The sequence below is a fragment of the Alligator sinensis genome, unplaced genomic scaffold, assembly GCF_000455745.1.
Source record: "Alligator sinensis unplaced genomic scaffold, ASM45574v1 scaffold1381_1, whole genome shotgun sequence".
In the NCBI taxonomy this organism is placed as follows: Eukaryota; Metazoa; Chordata; order Crocodylia; family Alligatoridae; genus Alligator; species Alligator sinensis.
Genome location: NW_005843000.1, coordinates 404,576 through 426,123, shown reverse-complemented (window position 1 = coordinate 426,123; position 21,548 = coordinate 404,576). Strand labels below are relative to the sequence as shown.

Here is a 21,548-nt window from a genome sequence, read left to right as displayed (position 1 = left end):
CTGAACCGGGCCATTTTAAAGCAGTTTGCAGTCATGCACTTGTGTTTGATCACAGCTGTAGAGCACTTTCAGGGACCAGATCAGGCAAAAATTGTAACTTCTGTTTGCGCTTTCAAATGCCAGGATGCCCGTCTGGATTGGTTTGCTCCCTACTACACCCACGCTTCTCAGTGCTCTGTAGGGTCTATAGAGGGTCATGGACCAGCCCATGTCAGGGGGAACTCCGCCTCAAGCCTCCCCAAGAAGAAGCCTTGTCTGCTGGCGGTGAGGACACCGGGCAGCCAGCCCTGGGGTGACTTCTAAAGAGACAAGCTCCAGCTCTGAGCCCCTGCTCTTGTCTGCCCCGGCTCCCTGTAGCACCGTGGCCTCACAGAGCTCCCTCTTTGCTCAGTGCTCAGGATGGGGTGTCTTCCTCTTCACAGGCGGGACGGGACCTCCCAAACAGCACAGCAGACCGATCTGCTGCAAACAAGCAGCCTTTATTGTGCCTGTGCATTTCCCTCCGTCTTCCCTGGGGCTCCTGCTGTCTCTCACCCGCTCCCCCAGAGCCTCTCTTTCTCCTCCACCGCGGTGTTTTTCTTTGGGTTCCTGCTGCCCCTGGGAAACTTTTACACACTCTCCCCATCTGGGTCATGGCCCACTTGTGGCTCTCAATCTGTCTGGAAAGGGATTTCCCCCTACCCCAGTATAAAGTCTATCTGCCTGGAGGCTGCATATGCAGCATCCTCCATTTGAGAATTGGCGATCTCCATGGGCACAGCAAACCTCACTGCCTCCCCTTGCTGGAAGCTGCCAACCCTGCAGCATCTCTTCTGGGTGCTGACACACTCAGGAACCTCAGCCTCTTCCCTCCTTCACCAGGGCTGGGGCTGGAGCCCGTGACACTGTGGGTTACTTGCTGGGGTGTCCCATTCCCATCCACCCCTCTTCTAACGGGATTGCTCTACCTGCCCTATGTAGCACCGCACTGACTGCAGGTGCTGGAGTTTCTGGTCCCTCCTGTTCAGGGCTGTTAGTTTCTTGCCAGGGACACAAACCCGCTCTCTGCCTGTCCCATCCCGGACACCAGGGACCTGGGCTCCTGCATCCCTCTGCTCCAAATACCCTTTGCTGTGGTCCGTGGCAGGTGTCGTGTTCAGGTGCCCTGTTCTGTGCAGAGGGCTCTGGCTGAGCACCCTGCCTGTTGTGAGGACACAGGAAATGTCTAGGTAGTTTACTCTCTCCTCCCTTCTGACCTGTGCTATGTCATTGCTTTCTTCCCCCTGTATTGCTCTTTTAACTCTGCAAAGATTTCAGATGATAGTTTACATTATAAAAGCCCTACTTTAAAAAGCAAATGGTTTTATTGTATTTAATGCAAGCTTTCAAGGTGTAGTATCCTTAACATTAGTGGTGTCTTGGAACTTATTTCTCAAGGCAAACAAAATGCCTTGGTTTGGTGTCTGTTGCTCTCCGTTGTAGTAAAGGTTCCCTCCATCCTGGTTTCCATCCAAAAAGCTAAAGCAAAGGAAGTAGGTAGTTAGACTGAAAGGTAAGAACATGTAATACAGCCATGTGAATAGTAACTCACTTGCACATTCAAGTGATGAAAAGATCTTCACTGTGGCTAGGCTTATTCTCAATGATGGGCGCGAGACTCCAGCTGCAAAGCCTCTGCAACTGGACCGACTAAGAGGATTGCGTGTCTTTTGAACAAACTGCTTGGTTGTTTTCCCCATCGCAGTCCCCAAAGGTGACATCAGCATTGGTTTTTTTTTCTTTGCCTTCAATTAAGAGACTGAAATGGCCTTCGTTACTTTAATGATAAACAGTCCCGGCAGGTTTGGGACCTCAGTGGCGCGCAGAGTTCACAATACGTGCAAATCACATTGAAGATGCTGACAGTCGAGCAAATAAAAAGGAGATACATGAACTGGAGAATGTGTAACATGATGAAATATTATGCAATGCTTCAGCCCCATGATTCATAGGAAACCGAGGCCTACTGCCATTGAAAGATACTGGACGTTGGCCATTGACTTAACTGCGTGACTCTTCCATCCAGCCATGTACTTCCAAACTTTGTCTCATGATTGAAGGAAACATGAAAGCACCCCCAGATTCAGTTAATCATCCAAAAGTTCACGTGCTGAGATTTCTGGTAGCAAAGGACATTTGAGCAGTGGTGAGGAGAGCTGGGATCTTAGAGTCATAGAAAATGAGGGTTGGGAGGTCACCTCTATTCCACCCCCTGCTTCAAGCAGGACCAGCCCCAACTGCATCATCCCATCCAGGGCTTTGTCTCTCTGGGTCTTAAAAACTTCCAAGGATGGAGAGTCCATCACTTCTCTGGATAGCCTGCTCCAGTGTTTTACTACCCTCCTTGTGAGAAAGATGTTCCTCATATCTAACCTCATTGTCCTTTGCTCCTTGTCCGGTCATCTGCCCCCACTGAGAACAGCCCAGCTCCAGCTGCAGGGAGCTGAAGGCTGCAATCAAATCCCCTCGGTCTTCTCTTCTGCAGATTAAATAAGTCCAGTTCCCTCAGCCTCTCCTCACCAGTCCTGTCCCCCAGCCCCACAACCATTTTTGTTGGCCTCCGCTGGACTCTCGAATGGGTCCACATCCTTTCTGTAGTGGGGGCCACAGCTGGTCACAGGGCTCCAGATGTGGCCTCCCCAGTGCTGAGCAGAGGGGAAGAATTACTGCCCTCGATCTGCCGGCAATGCTTCTCCCAATGCAGCCCAGGATGCCGTTAGCCTTCTTGGCACCAAGGGCACACTGCTGGCTCCTGTTCAGCTTCTTGCCCCCGGTCACCCCCAGGTCCTTTTCTGCAGAGCTGCTGCCCAGCCTGTCAGTCCCCATCTTGTACCAGTGCATGGATGAGTTATTTGGACAGAGCATCTTGGGCTTAGAGGAAAGTGCCTTCCCAGTGCAGGTGTCACCATTGCTCAAAAAGTACCACGGCTCTGAGGAGAGAAACCCAACTCCTGGCATGTGTCACACACAGCTTATGGCTAGAGATGGGTCTGAGCTACCGCATTGCATATCCTGATGACGACACCCGGTCAAGGCTGTTCTGTTTGGGGTTTTGGTTCTTTGCATGAGAGGTTCAGGATTCAGCTGTAAAATCTGGGCCCAAGCGCTGGTTCTGACACCTTGGGAAAAATTAAAGCTATCCAAAAAGAGGGTTAGTTTTACCCACATTCTAATGACTGAATATCAGTGATGGGAGAGAATGCAAATTCTTATTAGCTAGGACCTGACTTTTTGCAGGCTACTCCCACAAGCAGCAAATCTGCTCCCAAATGGCTTCACATGTAGACGGCTGCCCAGGGCTGGTTTACAATGCAGTAAATCCATATAACATGAATTGCATGTGTAGACATGCCCAGAGACATCCAAATACTGGTCTATATTTAGCTACACTCTAATAACTTCCTATCAGTGATGGGAGAGATCGCAACTCCTTATTTGCTAGGGATGACTATTTGCCCAACTGAAAAGACCGCCCAGGGTGGAATCGAGCCTGTTCACCCCAGCCTGGCAAAGAGCTTACCGAGTCCCAGCATCCTTACTCTTGCTGGCATCTTTTGAACTGCTGCTATTAAAAAACTTATTGCAGCACAGAGCAGAGCTCCACAGAGCAGTTCTTAAGCGAGTGACTGAACCATGTCCGAGGTCTGCGTCCAAGACAGTCTCCATGCAGATACCCTGCTATAAGCATTCTGCGATTGCAGTCCATTAGAGGTGAGAGTACGAATGTGAATGAACGTGTGTTTGATGCCACTGAGGACTGAGAAGTACTGAGAGGAGAGGAGACAGTGGTGGGTGACTGGCTGACAAGGAATGGAGATGACACTGTAATGAATGGATTCGGGGAAGCAAAGGGGGCGGCATCCAGGCCAGAGGAAAGGACGTGACAGTAGCTGGACTGTGAGATGATAAGGACAGAAATAGGATCCTTTTCCAAATGGCTCGGAAGACGAGGCTGAATCTTTCAGCTAGCAGAGAGGTCGAAAGGGTGAGGCTTGGAGCAGGTGGAGCGAGAGGAGGGCAGCGGATGCCTAGGTTAAAGGTCTAAATGAGCGAGGGGGGAAGCACACGTTCGTCTGGTGGAACGGGACCTCCAGGGTTGCCTGGTCCAGCGCCCTGCCTGCACGCAGGATGCATCTCCCAGAAGCATCTCTGCCAAACACTTCTCAGCCTCTCTCCAGGCAAGAAGACGGTACAGTTTTCCCAGGCAGCTGGCTCCAATGTCCTACTAGGCTGGCAGTAAGGAAGCTTCATCTGAGAGCTAATTTAAATCTGCTCTGCTGAGGACAGTTGTCTTCCCTTTCTTTATGGCGCCCGTCAAGTATTTGCAAAGTGCTATTACGTCTGTGCCTTGTCTCTGAACGAGGCATATCCAGTCCTCTCAGCACCCTCATACAGCCTATATTCTTCTAACCCCTTTATCGTCCTTGTTCCTCATCTCTAGATCCTCTCCAGTTCCGGGACATCCTTCTGCCATAGAGGACTCCTACCCCTCTTATGGGGAAGGAAGAGAGCCGGGCAGAATTAGGAGAACAAAAGCAGGCAGCTTGCAGCAAGCCTGGCTGCAAGTAGCAGCAGGTGGGAGCAGCCGACCCAAATGGGCTACAGGGCCCAGCCTGCAGGCTGCAGGTAGCAGTCCTTGGGTTGGTGATGATGGGGTCAGCAGCACCTGGACCAGTTAGCTGGGGGAAGGCTGAGGTCTGGAGAACCACAGCCCGAGCCCTGAGAGAGACAGGAGCAGGCTGTGGCCTAGAGGGCCAAAAGGCAGAGCCTACCAAGACACAGAGGCAGGTTGAGGCCAAGAGGGCCAAAAGACTGAGCCTAGAGGGAGAGATGGAGGACGTGCTGAGACACGGGCTGTGCCCTGAGAGCGAGAGACAGGAGGGGAGGGAAGCTGGAGAGCACAGCAGGCAAATCTGACCCCCAGGGGCATGAGGTTTAGGGGTTGGACCCCCAACCCTGCTTCACCTGCCTTCGATCCCTTGCCCAGAACTGGGTGCAACACCTCGAGATGAGTTATAACCAGCGCTGGGCTAGTCAGCTCCGTGTCTGACGGGTGTTGCTGCTGTTAATGCAACCCCAGATTGCTTTGGTTTTGTTGTGAGAGGCCAGGGGTTTGGTGGGTGATGTCTTTTGTCACCCACCCTGCCTAGCTGTCATGTTGCTGACTTGTGCTGGCTCTCTGCTCCACCAAAACCCCCAGACCCTTCTCAGCCATGCACCTCCCAGCCCACAACCCCCTTACGGAGTTTGGGTGGCGGTGGTATCTACACGAGCAGAAAATGTCCAAGAATATAAGGCCAAGCCAAGCTGGGAGGATGGATGTTTCAGGGCTTTTCTTCTCAACAACCCTAACTGGAGATACAAACAGACCTGTTCTTCCTTTCACGATTACGTCCTGGAAGTTGGCCCTCCCGAGACAGGAGCCCTGGGGTGGCTTTTCCATAAAAACTGTCCAAATTGGTCTCTCAGTGGGTGTAGCTCTTCTGGGTCTTATGAAATGTTTTTCATAATAATTGATACCCAGGGGAGGATGATCAGGGTTTTTGCTCCTGGAAACCCTCAATGACGCCCGAGCCAAGTTTGAAGCTGAGAATCCGCAAACCACAGTTGTCCGTGTCTTGTTTCAATCTGGTTTTCCAAACCTGGACTGAGTTGTACAGAAGTTTCTTCCAGGGTGGAAAAGGACCTGAAAATGATCCTGCGTGATGCTAACTTCTTAATGCTAGAATGATCAACACATCTTTTCGGCGTACAAAGTATTGCTCCCTGCTCACCATTAATGTTAAACCTTAGCCCAGCTCCTGGCTGAAGGCACGTAGGATGGAGCAGCACTCACGATCCCTCTCTTCCTCCTTCCTTCCCCAGCAGTGAGACACGCTACAGAGTCTTGATGTTAGGGTGATTTCTTCGAGCGTGTTTGATCTTGCAGTTGTCTCTCAATATAGTAGTTGTAATTGTAGTTTAGTAATTTATGTGCACCCGCTTGTGCTAAAATATCTATTTTTTACTCTGACTCTTCCCTCAGTGAGACAGGAAGTGTGATGGACAGGCTCAGCATTTTTTATTTTTTTTGCATCCCACTTTCAGTGTTTGTAATGGAAAAACCAATGAGATACACTTCAGAGACTGAAAAATCTTCCTTAGAAATGGTACAGTAATGTGAAGCAGATTTCTACCAGGGCTTCAGCTGCTGCATTGTCAGCCCGGTCTTGTGGCTCGAAAGGACCCTCGTGTCTCTCTTCTGCCGTTCATCTGTCAGTCAGGCACTCCTGCTCCCTCGGAGATTGAAGCTGAGATTTTTGGATATTTTACTGTTGATTGGCATCCCCACTTCCATTGAAAATGAGTTCAAGTCTCTGTATTGTGAAGGTTTCACACTGGTGCTTTTCGAATCCGAACAGGACTGCATATCTTTGGTGATATCCAAACTTTGTTATTTATTAATGTCTTACATCAGTGCATCTGCAATGTCCAGATGGTGCCATCAAGCTCAGCAGTGACTGCATCAATACCAGCCCTTACTGACAATTCGGCAGATGTAACCGTTATCCTGGAGGTGGAGTCTCCTCTCCTGGATGTGCATGCAATTCCTATGGTGTCTAAAGCCCCAAAGAAGCATAGAATAATAAAATCATAAAAAATGAGGGTTGAAGGGACCTCAGGAGGTCACATCTAGTCCAACCCCCTGCTCCAAGCAGGCACAGCCCCAACTACATCATCCCAGCCAGGGCTTTGTCTACCTTGGTCTTCAAAACCTCCAAGGATGGAGACTCCCCCACCTCTCTGGGGAGCCTGGTCCAGTGCTTCACCACCCTCCTAGTGAGAAAATTCTTCCTAATATCCTACTTAAACCTCCCTTGCTGCAACTTGAGCCCATCGCTCCTTCTCTGTCATCTGCCCCCACTGGGAACAGCCCAGCTCCATCCTCTTTGCACCCCGCTGCAGGGAGGTGAAGTCTGCTATTCAATCCCCCTCGGTCTTCTCTTCTCCAGACTACATCAGCCCAGTTCCCCCAGTCTCTCCCCACAAGTGCCGTGCCCCAGCCCCCAATCATTTTCGTTGCACAAGCGGACTGCTCTACCTAGAGCGCTGCAGCTCCAGACACGTGGACACATCAGACCCGTAACAATTGTGCGCTGGCTCCCGTGGCAGAACCAGGCCCCAGGGTCCCTGTAGCCGAGCAATTCCTGCCCCGCTGTGGCTCCTCAGGTCCCCTCCCTTTTTATCTTGCCAGTCAAGCCTTGGGGGAACTTTTACGATGTCTAGGGTGGCCACCCCAGGGTCCCAGAGTGAGACCCAGTTCACTTTAGCCAGCTGGTATGCCCTGTCCCCACCTGGCTCTGGTCTTGCCCCTCAGGCTCTAAGTTGGCCCTACCAGAGCCTCATGGCACCCATTGCCTTATCGGCTATATTCATGTTCCCATCCTCCCCTGCAATCATGCCTCTGTCTTGTAGATGTTACTCCCTCCTTATTGAGAGTGGGCCCCCCGGCCTGAAAACAGCTTCTGGCCCTCAGCTTTATCAGTCTTGGCCCTTTTATTCTGGCTGTGCTCCTCAGCATAGACCCACTGCCCCAGACCTTGGCTCCTGGGCCCCAGACCTGTCTCGCACTTGCACTCGCGTGCTCTGGGCCCCTGGCCATGTCCTGCACTCTCATCCTATGGACCAGCCCTGAGCCCTCTGGGCCGCTGAGCCCAGGCTAGCTACCTGTCACAGAGTGTCCCACCAGCACCCCACCGTGGCCTTCTTCCTCCCCTACAGCCACAATCCAGTCCTCCAGTCCCAAGCAGAAATGCAGCAGAAAGACAAGCAAGCTGCTTCACAAACTGTGTCTCCCCCACCCTGGCTCAATGTCACCTGAAGCCACACTTCCCACTCGGCCCTCCCATCCCTCCTCTCGCAGGTGACCTCAGTGCCTCCCTGCCTGTCTCCTGCAGCCCTTCTCTCCCAGCCCAAGGGCCTGACTGCCTCCTTTGGGTCAGTCGCTGGGCTTATCTACTCCAAAGCCCCGCCCCTTCCTGTCATGTGATTGCCTAGCCACACGTGGGTTTGCACTTGGCCTCAATAGCCAACCTGCCCCTTGGCTGCTTGCTCTATAGCTGGCCTCCCAAACTGGGACAAAGGGGACAGGGCCCTGGAGTACAGAGAGAGTCCAACATGACCACCCCATGGACATTGGATCATCCTCTGGCACTTGGCAATGGTCTTACATAAGTAAGTCCCTCAACCCTCTCTGTACCAGACTCCACCGGTGCTTTTCCTCCCTCCTCCTGTTTGGTGAGTCTGCTTCTGTGGTTTCTGCCCTTTGCTCATCACCAAGCCTGAGGGATACCTTCTTCTACCTCTGGCATTGTAGGTCCCTGCTCACATCCCCTCGGAGCTCCTGGGACTAACAGGACGGTCTTCCTTCCCTTGTGTGAGCTTGGCAAGGCTTTCTTCCAGCCCTGCCCTCCCTGACATAGTCCCCAACAGGAGCAGCCCATTAGTTCTTCTACGGTATTTGAGGATCTGCTTTCCCCTTAACCCCTAGTGGGGTTTCTCCCCAAAATGCAGGACTCCTTATTTAACCCACAACCAAGTCTAGGCCCAAAGTCCAGGGCCCCAAGGCACCCAACCCCAGTTGCTTTGGTTGGCCTACCTTTGCTTCCTGAGGACCGGCCACTGGCCTGCCTGCAGCTTCTGTTTTCTGTAGTCTCTGATGCTGCCATCCTTGGCTAGTTTTGCAAAGGTAGACAAATAGGCCATCCTTGGCAGGGATGATGTCTCTCCCTGGCCTCTGAGAATTAGATCTGCTGTTTTCACAACTGCCCTCTGTATTGAGGTGTTCTCCTCAACCCTGGCGCTGCAGCCCCTACTCTGGTATCTTTGTTATTGCTGCCATCTCTTAGGGCAACATCGTCTGCTGCCATCACCTCTTTGTCTGGCTGCTGGTCCTTCTGCCGATGCCCCAGAGGTTGGCTTCTCACAAAGTCCATGGGTTTCTCTGTTGCATTCCCAAGTCCTGCTCCTGCAGCTTTTTCTCCGGCACATGCAGCTGATGCCATCAGGCCTCGTGCTTCCTGTGGTCTTGCCCCAGGGGTGTAGTTCAGGTGAGGGCTCCTGTCCCCCTGTTCCTAATCAGTGCCTGGAAATATTAGCTATGCCTTGGACTATCGGTTTGCTAAGTCACCTTCGAGAGACTCCAGAGAGGCACTCAAACTTTTGATGCTTAATAAGAGGTATGAATTTCATACACGAAGAAAAGATATAACAGACTCCGCTGAGACTGTGTGTCGGGAAAATAGCTAATGCCATGATGAAACTCTTAAATATGGGGAACAAATTGTTTATGGGAAATATGGGAAATAAGTTGTTGGTTTTGCTAGGGTGGACCACAGAGATGGAAAGCATAAGAATTGCGTTTATTTTTGGCTTGAGCTATACCTTTATGTGGCACCTTTGGGGGCAACTTCGTGGTGGAAATGCTTCTGTTCATAAGGAAGGTGCTCTTGGTTAGGCAGCTCTGAGTATTTATCCATACAAGTTAGCATTTTAGACACGCTAGCATTTTATATACACTTTTATACCATGTGAGTCTGATCAAATTACTGCACCCATAAGAGGAAAACTTCCCTCGGTTGCAACCCAGAAATATCTGCCGTACAGGGCAGATGGGCTGAGTTCATAGGTTTCATGGCTGTGTGCCCTCGGCAGTGGTGGGATCTGGGCCCCTCCCATTCCCACAAAGGGGTCACGCAGTCACCCACCCTGTTACCGCAGTGGGGTGAGGCACCCAAGAAGCAAAGAACTATTTAATTTCCAGATCCCTGGCTGGATGTGAAGGGCTGTCTGATAGGAAACAATCTTTCTACGTGGAAACAGACTGTGACGGCTCCAGATTCACAAAGGGAGAATAAATGCAGTGCCAGACATTACCCTTTTCTCTGAAGACACTTTTTTCCCTTTATAGTACAAGCTACTTTTTAAGGCACTTACACACACTTAAACTGATTTTGCAATAACCATGGCATCGCACGACGATCTGCGGGGGCTGTCCAGAGAAGAAAGCAATCCAAAGGACAAAATTGCAAACACCGTTACCATTTTGTCAGGTCCAAAGAGGATAGTTAGCACTACAGGAAAGGATGTAATTCACTCCAAGGCAAGGGTGTCACGGAAGGCTTTGCAAACCACTTGAGCCTTAATTATTCTCTTTTCAAAGGGGTTGGGGGGCTGAAATAGTGCAGAGGTTCACATAGTGCTAGAGCAAATTCCCCCCAAAACACTTCAATGTTTTTAGAAGGAGAAAAGATCTTGAGCACAATAAACTGCCTTATTGCCTGTCTCACTTCCCTGTTGTGTAAAGTGTAAATGAGAGGATTTAACAAGGGAGATAAAATAGCAAAAACCACATTGCTCATGAGGTGGGTGTCAATAGGCACGTCTACTCTGTAAGAGATGCAAGACACAAGCACAGAAGAGTAGTAACTGCCAACCACAATCAGATGGGAAGTGCATGTAGGAAAAGCTTTCCTCTGACCTTCCTTGGAGTCAATCTTTAATACGGAGATAATAGTCAGGGCGTATGACAGGATGACAAGGGTAAGAGGCACAAGGGAGACCGTCATGGCAATGCAAAACCCCAAGAAGGTCTGAAAAGTGGCACCAAAATCCGGGCAGGCTGCTTGTACCACGGCCAGGTGATCACAGAAGCAGTGATAAACTTTGGTGGTTTCACCAAACGCTAACTGAGAGGTCTGGATCATGACAGGTGCTGGGATGATCAGGGCAGTTATCCAGGCACTTGCTGCCAGCTGGATGTTCATCCTCTTGGCCATTTTAACCGCGTAATGCAAAGGATTGCAAATGGCTTCATAGCGATCGTAAGACATGACCACCAGAATCAGTGCTTCTGTCACCGTTAGCCCGTGGAAACTGTACATCTGCAGGAAACAGGCCTGGAAAGAAATCGTTTTGGCATCGACCAGAAACATAGCCAGCATTTTGGGAATGGTCGTGGTTGTGAACAGGATATCTAACACGGAGAGATTCGTTAGGAAAAAGTACATGGGCTTGTGAAGCTTTGGGTCGACCACCACAACCGTGATGATGGTGATGTTGCCAACTAGTATGAGCAGGTAGAATAAGAGAAAGACAAGAATGCGTGGGAGCTGGTAGTCCTGAAGAGCAGGAAACCCAATGCAGTACAAGCCTCTATTGGAAGTGTCTGTGTTGCAGTCGTCCGTGGTTTGATTGGTGGAAATGTCTGGCATGAAAAACACACCGGTCCTCAGTATGACAAAAACGCTTCTGCATGGTCATTCCCACTATGGGGTTTGCTAAAGATTTCATTGAGGAAGGAAGGATGGGTGGGCACACTGTTTGGGGTATGATTTTGAAGAAATTCATAAATCCCTTTCATGCAACTTCATTGGACATGCAGTCCCCTTCCCTCCACGTGATACGTTCAGGCCATTGGGTAACCGGTAGTTGATGACCCTGTCTGTCTCCTTGGCTCTAGACAGCTCAGGCTCTCCGCTGTACATCTGCACAGGCAAGGCTGGAGCAGGAGGGAGCAGGCTGAGGTGAGACTCCGGTGACTTGGGGCCGGGGGAGCGGTAGTAACAGCTCATGGAATAAATGTCACTTGATATGACTATTAGCAAGATGCTACCTGCTCCAGCAAACAGCAGGATGCCTGTCTGGGCTGATTTTGCTTCCTACTACACCCCTTAATTCAGTGCTCCATAGCAATGCTTCCACCATATTAAATTGCAGTCAAGAAATAAGCATTTTCTTTTATGAATTTTATAACATGCCTTTTACGTTCTTTGGTTGTTTGCTTGTTCTTGTCTTAGGAGTGCTAGAAAATCGTAGAAAACAAGGGCTGGAAGGGACCTCAGGGGGTCACATCTAGTCCAACCCCTGCTCCAAGCAGGACCAGCCCCAACTACAGCATCCCCGCCAAGGCTTTGTCTATCCAGGTCTAAAAAACCTTCAAGGATGGAGATGCCACCATGTCTCTGAGGAGCCTGTTCCAGTGCTTTACTACCCTCCTCGTGAGAAAGTATTTCCTAATATCCAACCTCAACTCCCCTTGCTGCAGCTTGAGCCCATTGCTCCTTGTCCTGTCATCTGCCCCCACTGAGACCAGTCCAGCTCCATCCTCTTTGCAGCCCCTGCAGGGAGCTGAAAGCTATCAAATCCCCTCGGTCTTCTCTTCTTCAGGCAAAGTCAGCCCAGTTCCCTCAGTCTCTCCTCACTGGTCCTGTCCCCCAGCCCCACAATCATTTTCATTGCCCTCCACTGGACTCTCTCCAATGTGTCCACATCCTTTCTGTAGTGGGGGCCACAACTGGACTCAGGGCTCCAGATGTATCTGCCTGTCAAATAAAGAGTGCCCATCAGACCTGTATATCCTTTCCATACCTTCATGCTCTTAGATCTCGCTGCCAAGAGCACCGTCATGCTGTTCACCCTTAATAGCCCTACTGCTGCCTATAATTGATCAGGTTTATAACTATTAGATTTATTAGGTTTACACTAAAAAGATTCAAATAAGCATTCACGATTCATAAAGTCCACGTGAATTAAGCTTCGTAGTCCATTTTCATGCCGCTGTTTCTAATTAAAAGCTACCATTGAAAATGTACTGCTCTGGTCTCACATACCTGCTCTAGGGTAAGGGATATTTTCTAACACCAGTAAGCCTCTGATTACCTTCCAGATGATCCGTCATTCGTTGGAAAGTTTAAGAGGATGATCCATTGGTATACAGCGGGCAGATCTCATTCACGCTCACATGAAGTCTCCAGTTGGTTTACTCTCCGCCCTCCCCTCTTACCTTTGCTGTTTAATTACTCTCCACTCTGCCAGGAGTTTATTTAATTATTTCTATAAGAACATTGACATCTTAAATATCAGATTGCTTCGGTGTATTTATTCGCAGCGATAGGTGCAAGACTCCAACAATAAAGCCTCAGGCAAATGAACTGACTGAGGAGACGGCATCTCTTTTGAATACACTGCTCGGCCGTTTCCCCACCTGCCGTCCCCAAAGATGATATCAACATTGTTTTCCTGTTTTCAATTAACCGAGTCGTATAGACGGAGCTATTTTAATGATAAATTACCCCAGCAGCACCTCCGTGGCACGGCAGAGTTCATAATAAGAGTTCAGTACATTCGATAAGTTGACAGTCGAGAGGAGGAAAACAAGATACTTGAATCGAAGCACGGTGATACGATTAAGCGCTATCATTGCCCGTTATTTCAATCGCAGTATTGGCATGAAACTCAGTTTTACTCCTGTTGGAATCAATTGAATTTCTTCCATTGTTTTTGTCGGGGGTTGTTCCACTCAGTTGTGAAATTCAAACCTTTTCTTTGTGAAATGATTTCACGCTACATTTAAGGGGCTGTCAAAGCACCCCATAGATTCAGTGAACCATGTGAAAGCTCATGTCCGAAGTTTTCCGGTGGTCAGGGCATCGGAGGGCTGGAGAGGAGGGACTGGATATTTATTCCATCAGCAACAAGCATCTTGGTCTCCCGTTGCAGCAGTCACTACTGCTCAAAGGGCTACACGGCCGTGAGGACACAACTCCTGGCACATGACCCAATCATGCAATTTTTGGCTAGAGATACGAGAAGGCTACCGGCATCCTAGGCTGCATTGGCAGGAGCGGTGCCAGCAGGTCGAGGCAGTGATTCTTCCCCTCTGCTCAGCACTCGGGAGGACACATCTGCAGTCCTGTGTCCAGGGCAGTTTTGGGGTCCCCGCTACAGAAAAGATGTAGACAAATCAGAGAGAGTCCAGCAGATGGCAATGAAAACAATTCTGGGGCTGGGGGACAGGACTTGTGAGGAAAGTCTGGGGCAACTGGGCTGATGTAGTCTGCAAAAGAGAAGACCGAGGGGGATTGAACAGCAGCCGTCAACTCCCTGCAGGGGGGTGCAAAGAGGATGGGGCTAAACTGTTCTTAATGGGTGCCGGTACACGGTACACGAGTGAGGAGCTTGCTCTGATGTGCTGTAATTACAGTGTGTCAGATCAGACTCAATTAATTACCGTGCTCTAGCATTAATTACTGCACTCTAGCAGCCTCTCACGTTCAATGTTCCCGCACTTCAAAATTGCTGGTGGGGGCGCTTGGACTAAGCTCGTGGAACAAGCTTTAGTTCAAGCACCCCCACCACCAGTTTGAAGTGTGTGGGTACTGATACATGAGACGCTGTGGTGCTTTAATTAGAGCGACTCTTGGAGCCGCTCTAATTACAGCACCACTCCCCCAGCTCCGGAGCACGTGGAAAAGAGCCGAGTGGGGGCAGATGACAGAGCAAGGGGCAATGGGCTCAAGCTGCAGCAAGGGAAGTTGAGGTTGGATATTAGGAAAAACTTTCTCAGTAGGAGGGTGGTGAAACACTGGATCAGACTCCCCAGGGAGGTGGTGCAGTCTCCATCCTTGGAGGTCTTGGAGCCTCGGGTAGACAAAGCCTTGGCTGGGATGATGTAGTTGGGGCTGGTCCTGCTTGGAGCAGCGGGTTGAACTAGATGTGACCTCCTGAGGTCCCTTCCAGCCCTTGTTTTCTATGATGTCTATGATTCAGACTGCCTAGAGCAGTATCTTTGAGAAGACACATTTATTATCCTTTGCACATTTTCATGGGTGGTGCTTAACAGCCTCCTTCCCACTTCTTGAGTTTCACTGGCGGCGGTCTTCTCCAGGTGGCCATCGCATATGTCAGGCTGAAATGTCCTCCTCCTATCCTGCAGCCCGTGTTCACCAATCAGGTCTGTCTGCTGCATCTAAAGCATCATAGTCCAGACTAGTGCCCAGGGCAGGCCTGACTTCTGTCGGGAGGTGGTCTGTTTGGTTTAGTCTTCATACACCCGAGAGAAGACCCTTGTAAATCTTACAGTGTTTCTTTGTTCTCTTGAATGAGTCTATAAGTGACAGACTTCTTTGCTCGCTGAGATTAAACAAGCTGTGTAGGATGTCTGAGAGCCTGGCCGGAGTCACCCAAATGAATAGACCTGACTTGTCCTTTTATAAGCAGAGATAATTGAATGAGTATGAGAACGAACCTCCTCCTTCCTGTCCTCTGTGAATACACCTAGAGATCCCAACAGGGCGCAATATGCATCTCTGTATATGGTGCCGAAATAGTTGTGACAGATTTAGATACGGGATTAACAATAATTAAGAAGTGTTCCCATTTTTGTCATATACATAGCGAACAAAATTATTGCTGTGCAAAAGAACCCTTTCTCATTGTCTTCAGGCCCAATATTTTATTCAAGATAAAGATCAGCATCTGCTTTTGACAAATAAATGTGGAGCTACAATTTAAATTTCTGTCTCATCTATCATGGAGCTAATGGGAGAAAGGGCTTGTTCAAATCTCACTCGAGAACCGATAGAAAAATAGAAGCAGGATCCTTATTTGAAATTAGGAAATAACAGATTAGAAAAACTTTCCAATGGTGGAAATGACTTTTAGAAAAGGGAGAGAAATACTATAGACTCCTATAGAGATATTTAGGAGAACAGACAAGGATGTAGTACAGCTAGACTGGATGTGAGCATTCACACTCGGAGCCATGGATGCACCTAGGATTTGGAAACCGGGGGTTCGGCGGGAGAGGTGCATCATTACGTCCTAGGATTTGGAAACCGGGGGTTCGGCGGGGGAGGGGCATCACTACTTATCACATAATACCTTTTTCTCCAGCTGAAAACAAACAAACTAGAAGCTTTACTAATATGCTAGGGGCCTACGGCTATATCCTTCAGTTTAAAATTGGAGCAAGAACAAATACAACTATTAGACTCCTTTGCTCTATCGTACAGTATGTATTAAAAAACACAACAACTAGGTAAAAATACTCAGAAGAAGCTGTTTCTTTAGTCCTGTTATCATGGGAATGAACCGTGCATCTCTTTCAGATGAATAAAACGAAATCCAGCCTGTCCTTGAAACCTCTCGTGAAGGAGACTCTACAACTTTCCTGAGCAGCTTATTTCACTGCCCAACTCTTCTGAGAGCTCGGGAGTTTTCTCTGAGTTGTAATCCAACCCTGCTTTGCTGGGAAGAGTTGCTCTCCCTTTTCCTCGTGGCAGCTTTTCAAGTATTTGCAAACTGCTATCAGACTTCCTCCTTAATCTTCTTTTCTCTGAATTAAACACACCCCGTTCTCCCAGACTCTTCATACAGCTGGGAATGTAACCCCTTTATCACCTCTGTTCATCCTCTCTGGGCTCTCTCCAGCTCCTGTATATCCTTCCTAAGACACATTGCTCGAAACTGTACATGATACTCAAGGTGAGGTATAACCCATCGAGCCTAGTCACTCCCGTGCCTGCCATACACTGACCCTGTTAATGCGCGGCCAAATGGATTTGCCTTTTTTTGTGATTCTGTCCCGTTGCTGACTCGTGGATCTGTGACAGACCAAAGCCCCAGGCCTGTCTTAGCGACACACCTGCTCGGTCAGTAATCTCCCATTTTGTATTTGGGTGCTGCTGTTACCTGTGTTAACAGAAAATGCTGGAGAAGGCAAGGCCAAGACCAGCTAGAAGGATGCATATTTCAGGGCTTTTCCTCTGTATGTGGACGTCTTCCAGGGGTCTAGGTCCCTGACCTGAATTTGACAGGAGATAACAACTCCAACTGGAGTGCAAATAAACCATTTGTTCTCTAACTGCTGGGTCCCCAGAAGGTGGTCTTGCCCCGCCGGATGCATTTGGGTGGCTTTTCACTAATAACATCTCAAATTGGTCTCTCAGTGTTTGCATCTCCTTTGGGTCTTTGGAAATGGTTTTGATAGTTATCGGCGACCAGTGAAGGGTGAGCAGGAGTTGTGCTCTTGGTTTGTGAGCAAAATAGAGACAAACACGGAAGAAGACATGAGCAAAGCTTTGAGGTGAGGCTCAGCAAGCTGTATTTGGTCACTGTGGGCGTGCCTGCATGTGCAATTAGTATTACCTGACTAATTTATTGCACAGTGCCTGCACGTCAGCAGTGACACTTTGTGCAGTAGATTAGTCTACTGTGCAGTGAAGCGTCTCGTGTCGGCGCGGCCCGTGAGCCACACGGAGGAACACACTGCGCGATACAATGCCACTGCTGTGTCAGGGACCTGGTGGAGGCACTGCCCCAGTGGTAGCACTGGGTGGGCTTCTGCCTGCACCAGCCACTGCCTGTGCCCCTTCCCCCTTACACACCTGTGCAAGAGGAGCCTGACTATGGCCCTGCCTGCTGACCATTAAAATTAACCGAATGAAGGGAGAGACACCACATCTAAAGGGGTTTAGAAGGAATGATTAAAGAACAAATACCTGTGATGATCCCCTCCTTACCTTCAAGAGACTTTAGGTCAAGTCCTTCCCGTATGAAGACCCATAACTGATGCACCATGACAGAGCACTGATACTGGAGCACCGTACTGGCGCACTGATCAATAGATCTACTGCTCACACAAAGGCTTTGCTAAAGCATTGACTACATTAGGCCCGACCCACAAACCTGCCTGATGTATGAAAAACTTGGCATGTGGGCGAGATGTGCACTCCGACCTAAAGATGGGAGGGGAGGTGGCAGCACAAGACGTGGGATAGTCCAGGACCAGGATGACAAGGAGGGAACCTGAACACCAAGATCAAAATGTGAAACAAGCTCATGGTGCAGGCTGGCTTGAGACGTCGAAGATGCACATGCAAGACATCATTTGTTTTGATCCCTGGAGAAAAGGAGATTTGAAAATCGGGATATGGAGTGGCCTGGGGGAGCCTGTGTGTTGTTGTGATGATGAGCTTGATGCCGGTACAAATGTCTTAGCTCCTGGTCTAATGCACGGGTTAGGCCAAAACCGATGAGGGCTGTGCTTGCAGGCAATAAACCTGACCAAATCTTTGCCACCGAATGGAGTCTGTGGTCGTTCGTTAAGACAAGATGAGTGTTAGGATCGCCTGCCAACACTGTCGTGCCAAAGACTTCAACACTGACAACACATCAGTAATGCCCGACACGGACACTGATAACACCCGAGGACAATAGCTAGTGATCTCGTGCCGTGTGTCCTCCATGGTAATCATGTGGGATTTAATTGAAATCACCCACCTCATTGTCCTTGTGACCAAGCAAAAACACCATATATCTATTTCTTGGGTTTAAAAAAAGATTTCCTGTACCGTACAGTAATGACAGTTTTCGGCACTTCGTGCTGTGCTGTTTGATTATCCACAAAAACGGGATCATCCAGACTGATGGTGATACATTAATATTTCTGTAGCTTGTTCAATAGAAGACTTTGAAATGGCAATTAAGGAAAGACAGCCTGTCAAATTCAGATACAAATATCTCATTAATGTTTTATTTCAATCAGGCTTTCATAAATTTGACTTTATATTTAACAGAAAGTTTTTTTCCAAGGTTGGGGAAAAAAAGCAGCTAAAATGTCCCCTGCGTAACAGTGGGTTGTTACTACTTGGATCCATCTTTTCAGTGTCCAAATGAATACTAGCTGCACAAGCTTTAATATCAACACTTCAGCCTGTCCAAGAGAAAATACCCATTGTCTCTTACAAGGATGAGATACAGCGCAGGCTCATCGAGGTCTCCGATTCCAGTCAGGATTTGATGGTCCCTTCTGTGTAAAAACTCTTGAACAAATGAGCTATAAATGAGCCCTGCCATGTGGTCAATGCATTATACATGTGCCCGTTTTTAGCCTGTAGCTCATGAGGATCCCATAAAATCTCTTAATTTGGGGGTTCCTTCTAGAGGCTGCACTTGTGACAAAAAGGAGGCCCGAGCGGGAGGGGAGAGGTCCGTGGCCGAGCGAGGAGCACCCTCCTGTACGCCCACACACCCAGCAGACTCGGAGCCACTGGCAGAGATGCAAGTCCAACCACATCGTATCAAAAGGTGCTAAAAGACCCCCCAGTGTCTTGAATCACTGATATTTGTGTATCTTATATATAGTATAAGAGCTTAGGAACTGCCATGTCCTGGGTCAGACCACAGGTCCACCTTGCCCGGTCTCCTGTATCACACGGGGCAGAGGGCAGATGCCGAAAGGGAGAGTAAACAGGGGAAGACCAGGGATTTTTCCTCTCCCACTTGCTGCCTCCAGCATTTAAGGCCTAGGAAGTTTTGATGCAGAGGCCATGCCCCGTGCTCCCATGCGAAATAGCTCTTGATGCCTCTTTCCTCCAAGAAGATGTCCAGTCCCCCGGTGAGTCAGGCTAAAATCTCAGCTTCCACCATGTCTGGTGGCAACAAGCCCCACCTTGAATGCCAGGCTGGGTGAAAAAGAGCTTCCTGCTGTTAGTCTCATCATCATAGTCACATCTGATCTTTCAACCCAACATACATTCAGCTTTTTGCTTCTCGTCCAGCGCACAGCACGGTGTCTTCAAGCTCCCTCCAGCAGCAATGCTCTGCAGCGGATCTCCCAGTTGCACCGGCGCGCAGACCGGCCGTCTCAGACAGACCCAGCTCTCTCCTTGCAGAGGCGATGCCGTACCGTTAGCAGCGCTTTAAGGGCTTTCAGTTTTCCCTGCATTTTGGCCTTCACTTCTCGGCTCTGTCGTTCCACGTCTTTGCCATTGCACCTCCTCGCGTAGTCTGCTCGAAGCTGCCAGACTTCCCGGAGCCTCGTCCTCTTCCAGTGTTTCAGGAGCGCCTGAATGCGATGTCCATCTCATACTGCTCCCAGCACCCAGCACCAGCTGGAGCAAGCTACCCACTATCCCTGTCCACACCCTGCACCAAAACAGAGCCCAGTCGCTCTCCTGGAAGTCCCCTGGTGATCTCCGATTCCCCTCCCACATTCCCGTCCGAAAAAGCCTTCCGGACGCTAGGTGTGACAAGTCGCAGAGAAGACAGCGGTGCCCGATCTCAGCTGGCTCAATGGGCCCAGTGCAGCACTGGACCAGGCTCCCCAGAGAGGCCGTGGGATCTCCCTCCTGGGAGGTTTTGAAGCCCCGGCTAGACAAAGCCTGGGCGGGGATGATGCAGTTGGGGCTGGTGCTGCTCGGAGCAGGGGCAGGACCAGAAGTGACCTCCCTCGTTTCCCACCCTCATTTTCTATGATTTTACAGTTCGGCCGTAGGCCAGCACCCTCCAGCTCTGCACTGGGCAGTGAAAGGGGAAGATGTATGGTCCTGATCCCTGTCCTCCCCTGAGGCGTGGGGCAAGTCCCCTGGTAACAGCCAAGTGCCACCCTCTCCCCCCTCCCAGCGCTGCCCGTCGCCGGCTCTAACTGCCGCCCCCCAACTGCTCGGGCTCCCACCACCCGCCAGCCCGGCCCTCGCTCCCGCCCTGCCACCGAACCCCAGGCCAGTCCCGCCCGGCTGCTGACGCTGCGCCCATCCGGAGACACCCCATGGACAGGGAGGAAGCAGACCGGGGCGCTGCCCACTCCTCTGGGTAAGCCTGAGCTGCAGGGAGCTGCCCCTGCCCTCCTCCGGCGCGGGTTTGGGGCGATGCCCTCCCCTGGGCATCTGCTCCCGGGATGCAACAGGCCGCGGCGGCAGCCGGCTCTGCTGCACCTTGTTGCCCTCGCCAGCTGCTGAGCTCAACGGGCCGCTCGGGCACATCTGGTGGGCCTCATCCCACGCACGGGTCGAAAGCTGTCGAGGCAGGACACGGGGGCTGGCGGCGACGGCCCTTTCTCAGTGTGTCCGTAGGGAGGAGCCGGGGCGCGATGGCTACGTCACCTTCTTTCCAGTCAAGGGTAGTCCCAGACAAAACACCAACCCCGCGAGGGCCCCTAAGACATGAGCCCAGCCCTGACTCCTAGGAATAGCAGCTGGCGGCTCGTTAAATGATGCTTCTCTTTCCTCGTAGGAAAGTCTAATTATGACCATGCGCAACATCACGTAGACTTTATTTATTTATTTTTGTTTTATTTTTTTTATTTTTGTTGGTTTTTGCTTTCTAAACACTGCTCCTTCACGCTGTGCTACAGTCATAGGCGCTGACTTGTGTTTTTGCCAGGGTTGGGGGCTGCTGCATGGCAGCACAGCGGTGGGCGCGGGGTGGGCAGCAGGGCAGGGAGCCCTGAGCTCACAACGGGCAGTCTGCGTGTGCCCTCACCCTGCGTACAAATCTGGGGGCATGTGGCTCCCCCCATCTCCCTCCCTCCCTGGGAGTTGCCCCCCGCCGGACGAGCCACCCACGGCTCTGTGTCACTCCCAGGCCCCGTGCACCGCCCTGGCTGGGCAGCGCACACAGCCGCAGCCCCACTCCCTCCCTCACCTAGGACCCTTCATCTGCTCCCCATCCATAGACTTACCTGCGTACAGCTGGGGGAGCCGCTCTCCACCACTGCCTGGGGCTGTATTCCTGGCCACGTGCTTGTGTGCATGCGCACCTGCACGTCGTTCCCCTGCGCCCCGCTCCCCTGCCAGCCTGCAAGGGCAAACCCGCTGGTTCCCACGGTTTTCCTCAGTGAAATGCTCCTGATGAGTCTTTTCTCTTGACTATGCCTGTGATTCCTTCAGTCTCTAATGCCGTTTTTGGTCTTTGGATCGAAAGTATTG

At 50.4% G+C, this 21,548-nt stretch overlaps 1 protein-coding gene across 1 annotated transcript; it reads right to left on the bottom strand.

Moving 5' to 3' along the window:
• Positions 1 to 10,202: 10,202 nt before the first annotated feature.
• Positions 10,203 to 12,465, bottom strand: LOC102383988 (olfactory receptor 2AT4-like). The gene is made up of 3 exons (XM_006036686.1): positions 12,427 to 12,465; positions 11,456 to 11,543; positions 10,203 to 11,263 (listed from the first exon to the last, which is right to left on the bottom strand). The coding sequence occupies exons 1-3, from the start codon at positions 12,463 to 12,465 to the stop codon at positions 10,203 to 10,205; spliced, it is 1,188 nt and encodes a 395-aa protein (XP_006036748.1).
• Between the last annotated feature and the right edge of the window lie 9,083 nt (positions 12,466 to 21,548).

Excerpts from the sequence above, each read along its gene's own strand:
- LOC102383988 (XM_006036686.1), bottom strand. The coding sequence starts at position 12,465 with ATGACGGTGCTCTTGGCAGCGAGATCTAAGAGCATGAAG. Across the intron at positions 11,544-12,426 it reads CGAGATCTAAGAGCATGAAG|ATGTACAGCGGAGAGCCTGA; the intron begins GTATGGAAAGGA and ends TTGCCTGTGCAG. Across the intron at positions 11,264-11,455 it reads CAATGGCCTGAACGTATCAC|ACATTTCCACCAATCAAACC; the intron begins GTGGAGGGAAGG and ends TTTTCATGCCAG.